This window comes from Salvelinus fontinalis, chromosome 16 (genome assembly GCF_029448725.1).
Source record: "Salvelinus fontinalis isolate EN_2023a chromosome 16, ASM2944872v1, whole genome shotgun sequence".
Lineage (NCBI taxonomy): Eukaryota > Metazoa > Chordata > Actinopteri > Salmoniformes > Salmonidae > Salvelinus > Salvelinus fontinalis.
In genome coordinates, this window is record NC_074680.1 from 4720593 (window position 1) to 4733893 (window position 13301).

General features: G+C 47.2%; 1 protein-coding gene and 1 non-coding gene across 2 annotated transcripts; both read left to right on the plus strand.

Moving 5' to 3' along the window:
* The first annotated feature begins 3748 nt into the window (after positions 1 to 3748).
* LOC129812548 (cytoplasmic dynein 1 heavy chain 1-like) lies at positions 3749 to 7913 on the plus strand. Its single transcript, XM_055864203.1, has 6 exons — positions 3749 to 4228; positions 5360 to 5510; positions 5833 to 5975; positions 6353 to 6495; positions 6912 to 7036; positions 7367 to 7913. The coding sequence occupies exons 1-5, from the start codon at positions 4022 to 4024 to the stop codon at positions 6976 to 6978; spliced, it is 711 nt and encodes a 236-aa protein (XP_055720178.1). The 5' UTR covers positions 3749 to 4021; the 3' UTR covers positions 6979 to 7036; positions 7367 to 7913.
* On the plus strand, positions 5216 to 5287 carry LOC129813460 (small nucleolar RNA SNORD50). The gene has a single exon (XR_008753167.1). It is a non-coding gene; the product is annotated as a small nucleolar RNA SNORD50 (small nucleolar RNA).
* Positions 7914 to 13301: the final 5388 nt, after the last annotated feature.

Here is a 13301-nt window from a genome sequence, read left to right on the forward strand (position 1 = left end):
TTCAGCGGAATGTTGTCAGGGGTTCCTCTAGCGGAACGCATGTCCTAGAAAGGGTAATGAATTACCACCGAACAAACCAACAAAATTAACAAATGAAACGTGAAGCTATACAAAATAGTGCTGACAAGGAACTACACATAGTCAAGATCCCACAAACACAAATGAGGAAATGGCTACCTAAATATGATCCCCAATCAGAGACAACGATAAACAGCTGCCTCTGATTGGGAACCATATCAGGCCACCATAGAAATACAAAGACACCTACATGACCCACCCAGTCACTATCACGCCCCAACCAACACTGAGAAAAAACAGCTTACTATGGTCAGGGCGTGACAGTACCCCCCAGCCCCCCCCCCCCCCCCCCCCCCCCAAACGTGCGTACTCCGACCGCAAAACCTGACTCAATAGGGGAGGGTCCGGGTGGGCATCTATGATGGATGACGCAGGGCGTCGGGGGCGGCTCCGGTGCGGGACGAAGTACCCACTCCGCTCGCAGATACGTCTTCCTCCATGTCGGCTCTGGTGCGGGGATCATCGCCGGAAGCTCCGGACCGTGGGTCGTCGCTGGAGGCACCTGACCGTGGATCGTCACCAGAGGCTCTGGGACTGAGAACCCCTGCTGAAGGCTCTGGACTGCAGATCGTCACTGGAGGCTCTGGACCGTCGCTGGAGGCTTTGTCGCTGGAGGCACCGGACCGTGGATCATCGCCGGAGGCTCTGGCCTGGGAACCCCCGCTGGAGGCTCTGGACTGCGGACCGTCGCTGAAGACTCCGGACTGCGGACCGTCGCTGGAAACTCCGAACTGGGGACAGTCGCTGGAAACTCCAGACTGGGGACCGTCGCTGGAGGCTCCGGGCTGGGGACCGTCGTTGGAAACTCCGGACTGGGGACCGTCGCTGGAGGCTCCGGGCTGGGGACCGTCGCTGGAGGCTCCGGACCTTGGACCGTCGGTGGAGGCTCCGGACCTTGGACCGTCGGTGGAGGCTCCGGACTGGGGACCGTCTCAGGAGGCTCCGGACTGTGGACCGTCTCAGGAGGTTCCGGACTGTGGACCGTCTCAGGAGGTTCCGGACTGTGGACCGTCTCAGGAGGTTCCGGACTGTGGACCGTCTCAGGAGGTTTCGGACTGTGGACCGTCTCAGGAGGTTCCGGACTGTGGACCGTCTCAGGAGGTTCCGGACTGTGGACCGTCTCAGGAGGTTTCGGACTGTGGCCCGTCTCAGGAGGATCCGGACTGTGGCCCGTCTCAGGAGGATCCGGACTGTGGCCCGTTTCAGGAGGATCCGGACTGTGGCCCGTCTCAGGAGGATCCGGACTGTGGCCCGTCTCAGGAGGTTCCGGACTGTGGCCCGTCGCCGGAAGCTCTGGACTGATAACTGTCGCCGGAAGCTCTGGACTGATAACTGTCGCCGGAAGCTCTGGACTGGGAACTGTCGCTGGAAGCTCTGGGCTGTGGAGGCGTACTTGAGGCCTGATTCGTGGGACCGGTACAGGTGGCACCGGGCTGATGACACGCACCTCAGGGCGAGTGCGGGGAAGAGGCATAGGAAGCTCTGGGCTGTGGAAGCGCACTGGAGACCTGATACGTGGGACCGGTACAGGTGGCACCGGGCTGATGACACGCACTTCAGGGCGAGTGCGGGGAAGAGGCTCAAGACGTACTGGACTGTGGAGGCGCACTGGAGACCTGATGCGTGGGACCTTTACAGGTGGCACCGGGCTGATGACACGCACCTCAGGGCGAGTGCAGAGAGGAGGCACAGGATGTACTGGACTGTGGAGGTGCACTGGAGGTCTAGAGCGCAGAGCTGCCACAACCCTTCCTGACTGGATGCTCACTCCAGCCCGGCAAGTGCGGGAAGCTAGCACAGGATGCACTGGGCTGTGAAGGCGCACTGGAGACCTGATGCGTGGGACCGGTACAGGTGGCACCGGGCTGATGACACGCACCTCAGCACGCCCGCTCTGCAGCGCTCTCAACACCAGCACCTCTCTCCGGAATCTTGTGTCGAGTTCCTCACTCGACCCCCTGACTGGCTCTGGTTCACTCCTCGGCTCCGCCGACTGCCCCATGTGCCCCCCCTCCCCCCGCCAGGGGTTTCTGTGGCCTTCCTCCCCGACGTTGTTGCTGTCCTCTCATGCTCCAAGGCAGCTCCCGCCAAGGAAGGCGATCCTGTCCTGCCAGGATTTCCTCCCAAGTCCAGGATCCCTTCCCATCCAGGATCTCTTCCCAAGTCCAGGATACTTCCTTCTCCTGGGCACACTGCTTGGTCCTTTGTTGGTGGGATCTTCTGTCATGTCCGTTGTTAGAATGAGATCAAGGCGCAGCGTGGTATGCGTACATTCTCTTTTAATGAATGAACACCGAACAAACCAACAAAATAAACAAACGAAACGTGAAGCTATACAAAATAGTGCTGACAGGGAACTACACATAGTCAAGATCCCACAAACACAAATGAGGAAATGGCTACCTAAATATGATCCCCAATCAGAGACAACGATAAACAGCTGCCTCTGATTGGGAACCATATCAGGCCTCCATAGAAATACAAAAACACCTAGATGTCCCACCCAGTCACTATCACGCCCCAACCAACAGAGAGAAAAAACAGCTTACTATGGTCAGGGCGTGACATCAAGACAACTGGGAAGTTAGAAAAATACATCCAACACAGAATTCCAATTCAGGAACATGGCCTCTTTCTAGAGCTTCGACATGAAGATCACTGACGTCATGATTCAACCTTTTTTTCAAAGTTCCCAATTGTCTTGAAAGCACCATAAATCCAGAGAATGCCTGGGGAGTATGTCTGGGGAGTATATGGTTTCCAATATATTGTGACCAATCCATCTCAGCAAAACTTTTGTAAATGTCAAATAAATTCTTAGGAAACCTTTACATTCTTTAGAAGTGCAACTTCTGAAATGCACACATTTAGGAAACACATTTAGGAATCGCCTTCAGAAGGGGATTTTCTAACTTTCTCCATACTGTCTCATTGACACTGTGCTGTTCTGTGTCTTTTCTTCCAGAGGTGAGGAGTTCATGAACTCCGGACTGCTGCCGGACACCCAGACCACGTCCTGGCTGGGCCTGCCTAGCAACGCTGAGAAGGTCCTACTCACCACTCAGGGTATGCGATTGTCTGCTGCTGGTTGTTCCCGGCTGCAGCTGAACTCAAGGAGCGTGTCCGGGTTTGTCTGTGGGATCCTTTGTCAGCAGCGAGGAGAGCTACAGGAGCTCATCTCCCAGTTTCTCCATTTCTCTAATAGCTCTACATATGTTCTAACGCATCTTATTTTAATTTTAAATCCTATAGAAGACTACCATTGATGCAGAACATATTCTCACATTGCTCCCGTCAACTTGGATGCAATGGCATTGGTGGCTCATTTTTACTCCCTAGGTCTCTTTCCTTTTCCTCCTATCAGTTCCAGTGTTATAACACAAGCCCCGTGTGGTGGTAGCTGTACCCATGTGAATGGGGGTGTTCTCACCCTCCAGCAGCTGCATTTCAAATTCGTGTCTTGCCTAGCTTCCGGTTCCAACTCCCAGCCATTGATGCATCCATCCATCCCTCCATCCATCCCTCTTTTCCCATTTGAATAGATTGATTTCTCTCACAGAGCCCTGGAAACCTTTTTCATGCACGACTTCATGCCCCCATCACTTTATCGCTTTGAGTTACTATGATTTTCTCAGAGGCCACAGGAACCCTCTTCACTTTTTATATTGCATGGTCTCCTGTTTACTCTTGACTTGGTGTCCGTGTCATTGTTTTCGTCATGTCTTCTTGACTTATTGTAACCGCTAATTTTGAAGCACAACTACCCCTTATTAACATGTGTATGAGAATGCAAGGCTTTGTCTTTTTTACAATGCAAGGCATTGGTCAAGTCCACCGTTAATTTCTTCTCCCCTCACTCCTACTCCTCTTCCTTCCACGGGCTTGTCTCCTCCCTAACCCGTCTCCTCTCCGGTTCCCCTTGTTGGGCCGCTCAGGCACTGACATGATGGGTAAGATGCTGAAAATGCAGATGCTGGAGGATGAGGATGACCTGACCTACGAGAAGGAGATGAAGGGCGACCGCACGGCGTCCACCTCAACCGAGGCCCAGCCCGCCTGGATGCGCACGCTGCGCACCACTGCCACCAATTGGCTGACGCTCATCCCGCAGGTGGTCAACCACCTCAAGCGTACGGTGGAGAATATCAAGGTAACGTACCAGTAACGTCTCATCTGGTTTGAGCAGCATCTCTGGGATCTGATGGGTTGAGGTTGGAAGAGTGTTCTTATGGTATTTTGCCACTTCTATTTTCTTTATATTACTTATATTTCACAAGTACGTATGTACATACTGTAACACTTCAGGTAACCGCAGTCTCAAATAGCCGCCTGTCCCTCTGACTAGCCAGGCAACGGCACACATTTCAGCAAATAAATGCCTGTTTCAAATAAACACTGGGTCTAAATTAATTGTTTACCATGAATTGTTTTAGGTTTAATGTTTGATTTTTTTACATTAAAATAATTTGAGTCATTTCGGAATGATTTAATCAGAACTTTTTATTTTTACGAAATAGAGGCATACTAAAGGAAAAAGAAACGTGACATGGTGTGTAGATAACACATTAGTGCAGGAAATGAAGAAATTGTCACGCCCTGACCATAGAGAGCCCTCGGGGTTCTCTATGGTGTAATAGGTCAGAGCGTGACTGGGGGGTTTCTAGGTATTATATTTCTATGTTTTTGTGTGGGTATGGTTCCCAATTGGAGGATGCTGATATTCGTTACCTCTAATTGGGGATCATACTTAGTGTGTCCTTTTTCCCACCTGCGATGTGGGATATTGTTTTGTTTGAGTGCCTATGTGTGATACGTATTTCACGATCGTTATATCTTTGTTGTTTTTGGAAGTTTCACTATCAATAAAATGTGGAACTCTACTCACACTGCGCCTTGGTCCAATTATTCATACGACGGTCGTGACAGAAAGGTATTAAAATGCTGGAAATTGAACAATTAACTATGCAAATGAGCAAAAGCTTTCTGTGTTAAGGAAATGGACACCTGTCTCAAATAGAAGCCTGTTTCTAATAAGCACCTGTTGTGTTCAGTGATTTAAGCAAATAAAGGCCTGGGCTTTTAATTTAAGTTTTAGCGTACACTGACTCAAAAACTGCCTTCTCTTAAGGATCTTTACATTAAATGATGAATCTATCCCGAACCTGATTTCATGTGAATGAAACTCGTATACGGATCTGACTTCTGATAATGCAGTTCACAAACACTCAGGGTGTGGGTTTCTTTTCAAGGACTGTACAGGTGAAAAGAATGCCGCGCACAGGATCCCCTGTTCCGCTTCTTTGAGCGCGAGGTGATGATGGGCACCCACATGCTTCAGGAGGTGCGGCAAGACCTGACTGATGTGGTGCAGGTGTGCGAGGGCAAGAAGCAAACCAACGACCTGCGGACCCTCATCAACGACCTTGTCAAAGGTTCTCCTCTCATTCTCCACACAATCCTCAATTAAGTATTAATTCACTACTACTTCTACCACATTGGTCTCAGTTTTACTGCACTAGCCAAACAATTTAAACTCCTACACTTCTTCCACTACCATGAAACGCTTTATACAGGTGAAGCAAGCGCACATTTTCTCCCGGAAATGTACCTTTTCCAGTTATACCCCAATGTGGTTGTACAGTCACAATATGTGAAATTTAATATGGTAACATATTGACTATTTCAAGTCAATATGGTTATATAGAGTCTGTCTAGAAGGATTCCCAATGCTAACATGTAGCATGTCTCCTCCAGGTATCCTGCCTCGTAGTTGGTGCCGCTACACCGTGCTTGCCTCCATGACTGTCATCCAGTGGGTGGCCGACTTCAGCGAGCGCTTCAAGCAGCTGCAGGCCATCTCCCAGGGAGCTGCCAGCGAGGGCGCTAAGGAGCTCAAGGTACATTCATCTGACTTCTATATTAAAGGGATAGTTTCCTGTCATAGGAAGATCTTAGTGGATTTGGTGTTACCTTAAAAGGACTCCATTAATGATTTCTCACAGTTGATAGACACCCTATTTGCCTAATTCGTCAGGTTAGCATATTGCTAATGTTCGCAACTCATTTGGATATTATTCATTCAACTCTGAATGACTTGAACTACTCGAAAGAAGTCAATGAACAGTTGTTCAGTTTTACAGTTAAGAACAAAGCCACTCTAGAAGTTATCCCTTTAATACCACATGGTGGATTTGCCATGGATTGATACCATAGTTGACCAGGAATTTGAGACATTGGACTCCAACCACTCTGAATTCATGTCTCTTCTGTACAGAACATCCATGTGTGCCTGGGCAGCCTGTTTGTCCCTGAGGCCTACATCACGGCCACCCGTCAGTACTGGTCCCACTGTTTCTGGAGGTCAACGTCACCACCACACAGGAGGACGCGTCGACGTCTGCAGCTTCGGCATCAAAGGTCCACTCCTCAGTCTCTCTATATACAGTACGAGTCAGGGCACTAGGTATTCTCACCAGAGAGGAAGAATCACCACAACACCAGCCGAGCACGAAAGCTACTTTTTGATATAGTTTCGCTTTGGCACAGATTTTCCTTGGTGTCTTGGACCCATATTAAGGCTAGTCCTGGATCAAAAAAACATTTCATAATGGAAACTCCATTGAACGAGTGTTATTTGGTTGGCTGTGAGGACACACTTAGCCTCACTGAGGAGTGCTTTGACAATGAGAACACCACCTTAATACTCAAATAACTTCTGAGTCAATGTCTACTGACTAGAAGAAAAAATAAGTGTTTAAATCAGCCCCTATTGTTTATCTAATGTTTATAATCAACCTAAGTGATCTTAACATACCCCTCTTTCTTCCCGACAGGTCTGAAGCTGCAGGGAGCCACCCACGGCAACAACAAGCTCTCTCTCTCCAACTACATCTCCACTGAGCTGCCACTGACTCAGCTGCGCTGGGTGAAGCAGTTGAGCGCTGAGAAGAGGCACATGGTACGGCTCATAGCAACATAAATACTGCACTGTACATGGGAATGTACAAATGTTAACCGATTGAGCTCAAAGCTTTCATTGGATTCAATTCAATACAAAACTTTATTTATCCCCTCCGGGGTATTGCCAGATTACAAATATCAACTTTCTCCACATATAATACAGACCTCACATTCCCTTAGAATGTATCCAATAAATAGATGGCTCATAGGAAGTCAGTCAAATACCTACAATTAAGTTAGGAGCTATTCCTCGTCTATATTGTCCAAATACCATAAAATTGTACTGTCTTAATGACATAACACACTTGTATATCTGTCAATCCCACAGGTCACTCTGCCTGTGTATTTGAACTTCACCAGAGCCGATCTCATCTTCACCGTAGACTTTGACATCGCCACCAAGGAAGACCCTCACAACTTCTACGAGTGTGGCGTGGCAGTGCTCTGCACAGAGTAGTGTCACCAGAAGCCTAGAGAGTTCCCATTAATAAATCATTCCTATTAATCATTTATTTGTAGTATAGTACTCTTATGAAACAGTTTGTATGGTTAATGTCGATATGAAACATTTTATTAATGTAGTTGAAGTAAAGTCTGTATTTAACATCACGCACTGCCTCTTGACGCACTGCCTCTTCCTGTGGCCGCACACTTGTGCTGTCTCTGCTCGTGGAAGACCGAACTTCCATTTGAAGAGTCACCTGAGAGGGACGGGACTGTCAGGAGATTTCTCTGAAGAGCTCTTCTTTGGGATTTGGTTGGCAGATCGTATCCAACTTTTAGGTGCCTACACCTACTGTACTGGTGTGTGAGGCAATTCACAGCCTACCAACATATTATTTGATGCAATAATAAAGAATTGGAGAAAAGGAAAATGACCCTACCACCTATTAGCCCTCTAAAAAAAAAACCTTTCCACTATTTAACCCTACCTAGTCCTACTCTAGACCAATGGTCTGAGAGGACATACAGTGCTGTTGGGATGTATTCAGATCCCTTGACTTTTTCCACATTTTGTTACGTTACTGCCTTATTCTAAAATGTATTAAATTGTTTTTCCCCCCTCATCAATCTACACACAATACCCCATGATGCGTTTCAACATCTAGTGAAAAGCCTTCCTTCTTCAATGAGGTTTATTGGTGGTTGGCATCCAATAAATGTGGTATTACCACCACCTACTAGACTGAAGTACTACTCCCTTATACTTGGCCTGAGGTAGGACAAAATAGATTCAAATAGTGGAGTAGGGTGGTGTTATTTTTGTATTATTTAAAAAAAAATGTGTTAGTATAGTGTTAGATGGTAAAGTATTTATTTGTTCAAGCTAACAACCTGGAAGGATGTCAAGTCTCACACACCCAAATACCTTTCTGCAGCTGCCACCACAACCTCCATTTTCTGTGACTCATGTTTCATCCCCATTCTTATCCAAGGTGGCTTAGCAGTTCAGACGTCTTTTTCCGTATTGTCGTGTCGTGTCCTGTATATATATATATTTACACCTTTTCTTCACATATCTTTAATTTATTTTATTATCCAAGAACTCAACTACAAAAGCTTTCCTGCAAAAGCTTTCCTGCAACCCGCTTCACCAACTACAATAAGTATTATTTGCCTCAATCTGAAAATCCATCGTGGAAGATAGCCAGGGGCTAATTCAGAAGCTAGCCTGAAAGCTAACCAGAAGCTACTCCGATAGCTAGCCAGAAGCTAATCTGTAGCTGCCCCGAAATTAGCCGGTTTGCTGGCTAGCGTTGGTGTTTCAGCTGCCCACGTTTTGCGGTCATCAGCTATTCCTTTAGCTCGATAATCTACCGGCACTTTTGTGCAACGCGACTCGGACCGGAGCATTCCGGGACTTTTTTTCTCTCAGTTTCCCCGGATTCCAACCGCAGGCTCTGGACACTTGCACCTTGATTTCGCAGCTAGCTAGCTGCATACCGTGTGACTATTGGCTTACGTCGACCCCGGAGCAAACTCAAATCATGCTGGAGCTAGCCAGCTGAGGAGTTCCATCACCATCCGGACCCGTTTCTTTTGTTGCTGCTGCAGATACGGAACCCCACCGGGCCTTCACGACTGACTGCCGACGTTATCTGCCCGAGGGATTTATCCAACCGGCACCTCCGTCCCGACGTTACCTGAACGCTCATCTGAGGCCCGCTAATCGTTAGCTGTCTTATCGGCTGCTATCTGAACAAAACCCCACTACACGGAACCTACCGACGGAAACGCACGAGGTATCTACAAACAGACCTCCATCCTATGCTGCTACCGATAGCCATATACCCGGCCAGCTGTCTGGATCGCCACGACCCCAACCAACCTCTACTCACTGGACCCTTATTGATCACTCGATTAAGCATGCCTCTCCTTAATGTAAATATGCCTTGTCCATTGCTGTTCTGGTTAGTGTTTATTGGCTTATTTCACTGTAGAGATTCTAGCCCTGCTGTCTATACCATATCCAACCTCTCAGTTCCACCACCCACATATGCGATGACATCACCTGGTTTCAATGATGTTTCTAGAGACAAGATCTCTCTCATCATCACTCAATACCTAGGTTTACCTCCACTGTATTCACATCCTACCATACCTTTGTCTGTACATTATTCTTTAAAACAATTTTATCGCCCCCAGAAACTTCCTTTTACTCTCTGCTCTAGTAGCTCTAGGCGACCAATTCTCATAGCTTTTAGCCGTACCCTTATCGTACTTCTCCTCTGTTCCTCTGGTGATGTAGAGGTGAATCCAGGCCCTGCAGTACCTGGCTCCACTCCTATTCCCCAGGCGCTCTCTTTTGATGACTTCTGTAACCGTAATAGCCTTGGCTTCATGCATGTTAACATTAGAAGCCTCCTCCCTAAGTTTGTTTTGTTCACTGCTTTAGCACACTCTACCAACCCGGATGTTTTAGCCGTGTCTGAATCCTGGCTTAGAAGACCACCAAAAATTCAGACATTTTTATCCCCAATTACAATATTTTCAGACAAGATAGAACGGCCAAAGGGGGCGGTGTTGCAATCTACTGCAAAGACTGCCTGCAGAGTTCTGTTATACTATCCAGGTCTGTTCCCAAACAATTTGAACTTCTACTTTTAAAAATCCACCTCTCTAAAAACAAGTCTCTCACCGTTGCCGCCTGCTATAGACCACCCTCTGCCCCCAGCTGTGCTCTGGACACCATATGTGAACTGATTGCCCCCCATCTATCTTCAGAGCTCGTGCTGCTAGGCGACCTAAATTTGAACATGCTCAACACCCCAGCCACCCTACAATCTAAGCTTGATGCCCTCAATCTCACACAAATTATCAATGAACCTACCAGGTACCACCCCAATTCCGTAAACACGGGTACCCTCATAGATATCATCCTAACAAACTTGCCCTCCAAATACACCTCTGCTGTTTTCAACCAAGATCTCAGCGATCACTGCCTCATTGCCTGCATCCGTAATGAGTCAGCGGTCAAACGACCTCCACTCATCACTGTCAAACGCTCCCTGAAACACTTCAGCGAGCAGGCCTTCCTAATCGACCTGGCCGGGGTATCCTGGAAGGATATTGATCTCATCCCGTCAGTAGAGGATGCCTGGTCATTTTTTTAAAATGCCTTCCTCACCATCTTGAATAAGCATGCCCCATTCAAGAAATTTAGAACCAGGAACAGATATAGCCCTTGGTTCTCTCCTGACCTGACTGCCCTTAACCAACAGAAAAACATCCTATGGCGTTCTGCATTAGCATCGAACAGCCCCTGTGATATGCAACTTTTCAGGGAAGCCAGAAACCAATATACACAGGCAGTTAGAACAGCCAAGGCTAGCTTTTTCAAGCAGAAATTTGCTTCCTGCAACACAAATTCAAAAAAGTTCTGGGACACCGTAAAGTCCATGGAGAATAAGAACACCTCCTCCCAGCTTCCAACCGCTCTGAAGATAGGAAACACTGTCACCACCGACAAATCCACTATAATTGAGAATTTCAATAAGCATTTTTCTACGGCTGGCCATGCTTTCCACCTGACTGCCCCTACCCCGGACAACAGCACTGCCCTCCCCTCTGCTACTCGCCCAAGCCTTCCCCATTTCTCTTTCTCCCAAATACAGTCAGCTGATGATCTTAATGAGCTGCAAAATCTGGACCCTTACAAATCAGCCGGGCTAGATAATCTGGACCCTTTCTTTCTAAAACTATCTGCTGAAATTGTTGCCACCCCTATTACTAGCCTCTTCAACCTCTCTTTCGTGTCGTCTGAGATCCCCAAAGATTGGAAAGCAGCTGCGGTTATCCCCCTCTTCAAAGGGGGGGACACCCTTGACCCTAACTGCTACAGACCTATATCTATCCTACCCTGCCTTTCTAAGGTCTTCGAAAGCCAAGTCAACAAACAGATTACCGACCATTTCGAATCACACCACACCTTCTCCGCTATGCAATCTGGTTTCAGAGCTGGTCATGGGTGCACCTCAGCCACGCTCAAGGTCATAAACGATATCGTAACCGCCATCGATAGGAAACAATACTGTGCAGCCGTATTCATTGACCTGGCCAAGGCTTTTGACTCTGTCAATCACCACATCCTCATTGGCAGACTCGACAGCCTTGGTTTCTCTAATGATTGCCTCGCCTGGTTCACCAACTACTTCTCTGATAGAGTTCAGTGTGTCAAATCGGAGGGTCTGTTGTCCGGGCCTCTGGCAGTCTCTATGGGGGTGCCACAGGGTTCAATTCTTGGACCGACTCTCTTCTCTGTTTACATCAATGATGTCGCTCTTGCTGCTGGTGATTCTCTGATCCACCTCTACGCAGACGACACTATTCTGTATACTTCTGGCCCTTCTTTTGACACTGTGTTAACAACCCTCCAGGCGAGCTTCAATGCCATACAACTCTCCTTCCGTGGCCTCCAACTGCTCTTAAATACAAGTAAAACCAAATGCATGCTCTTCAACCGATCGCTGCCTGCTCCTGCCCGCCTGTCCAACATCACTACTTTGGAAGGCTCCGACTTAGAATATGTGGACAACTACAAATACCTAGGTGTCTGGTTAGACTGTAAACTCTCCTTCCAGACCCACATCAAACATCTCCAATCCAAAGTCAAATCTAGAATTGGCTTCCTATTCCGCAACAAAGCATCCTTTACTCATGCTGCCAAACATACCCTTGTAAAACTGACCATCCTACCAATCCTCGACTTCGGCGATGTCATTTACAAAATAGCCTCCAAAACCCTACTCAATAAATTGGATGCAGTCTATCACAGTGCCATCCGTTTTGTCACCAAAGCCCCATATACTACCCACCACTGCGACCTGTACACTCTCGTTGGCTGGCCCTCGCTTCATACTCGTCGCCAAACCCACTGGTTCCAGGTCATCTACAAGACCCTGCTAGGTAAAGTCCCCCCTTATCTCAGCTCGCTGGTCACCATAGCAGCACCTACCTGTAGCACGAGCTCCAGCAGGTATATCTCTCTAGTCACCCCCAAAACCAATTCTTCCTTTGGACGCCTCTCCTTCCAGTTCTCTGCTGCCAATGACTGGAACGAACTACAAAAATCTCTGAAACTGGAAACACCTATCTCCCTCACTAGCTTTAAGCACCAGCTGTCAGAGCAGCTCATAGATTACTGCACCTGTACATAACCCATCTACAATTTAGCCCAAACAACTACCTCTTTACATACTGTATTTATTTATTAATTTATTTTGCTCCTTTGCACCCCATTATTTCTGTCTCTACTTTGCACTTTCTTCCAATGCAAACCAACCATTCCAGTGTTTTTTTTAGTTTTTATTTTACTTGCTTTGTTGTACTCACTTCGCCTCCATGGCCTTTTTATATTTTTATTTATTTATACATATATCTGTTTGCCTTCACCTCCCTTATCTCACCTCACTTGCTCACATTGTATATAGACTTATTTTTTTTCCACTGTATTATTGACTATATGTTTGTTTTTACTCCATGTGTAACTATGTGTTGTTGTATGTGTTGAACTGCTTTGCTTTATCTTGGCCAGGTCGCAATTGTAAATGAGAACGTGTTCTCAATTTGCCTACCTGGTTAAATAAAGGTTAAATAAAAAATAAAAAATAAAATAAAAATCCCCGCAGTACAGTTGATAACCATTATTATAAATGCTAAAAATCCAATCTTACTGAAACATATATCACTTGTTGGTTTATCCTTCTGTACTGGTACAGATCTACTCACACCAATCCTCTCAGGATCCCTCCCCTTGACCCATC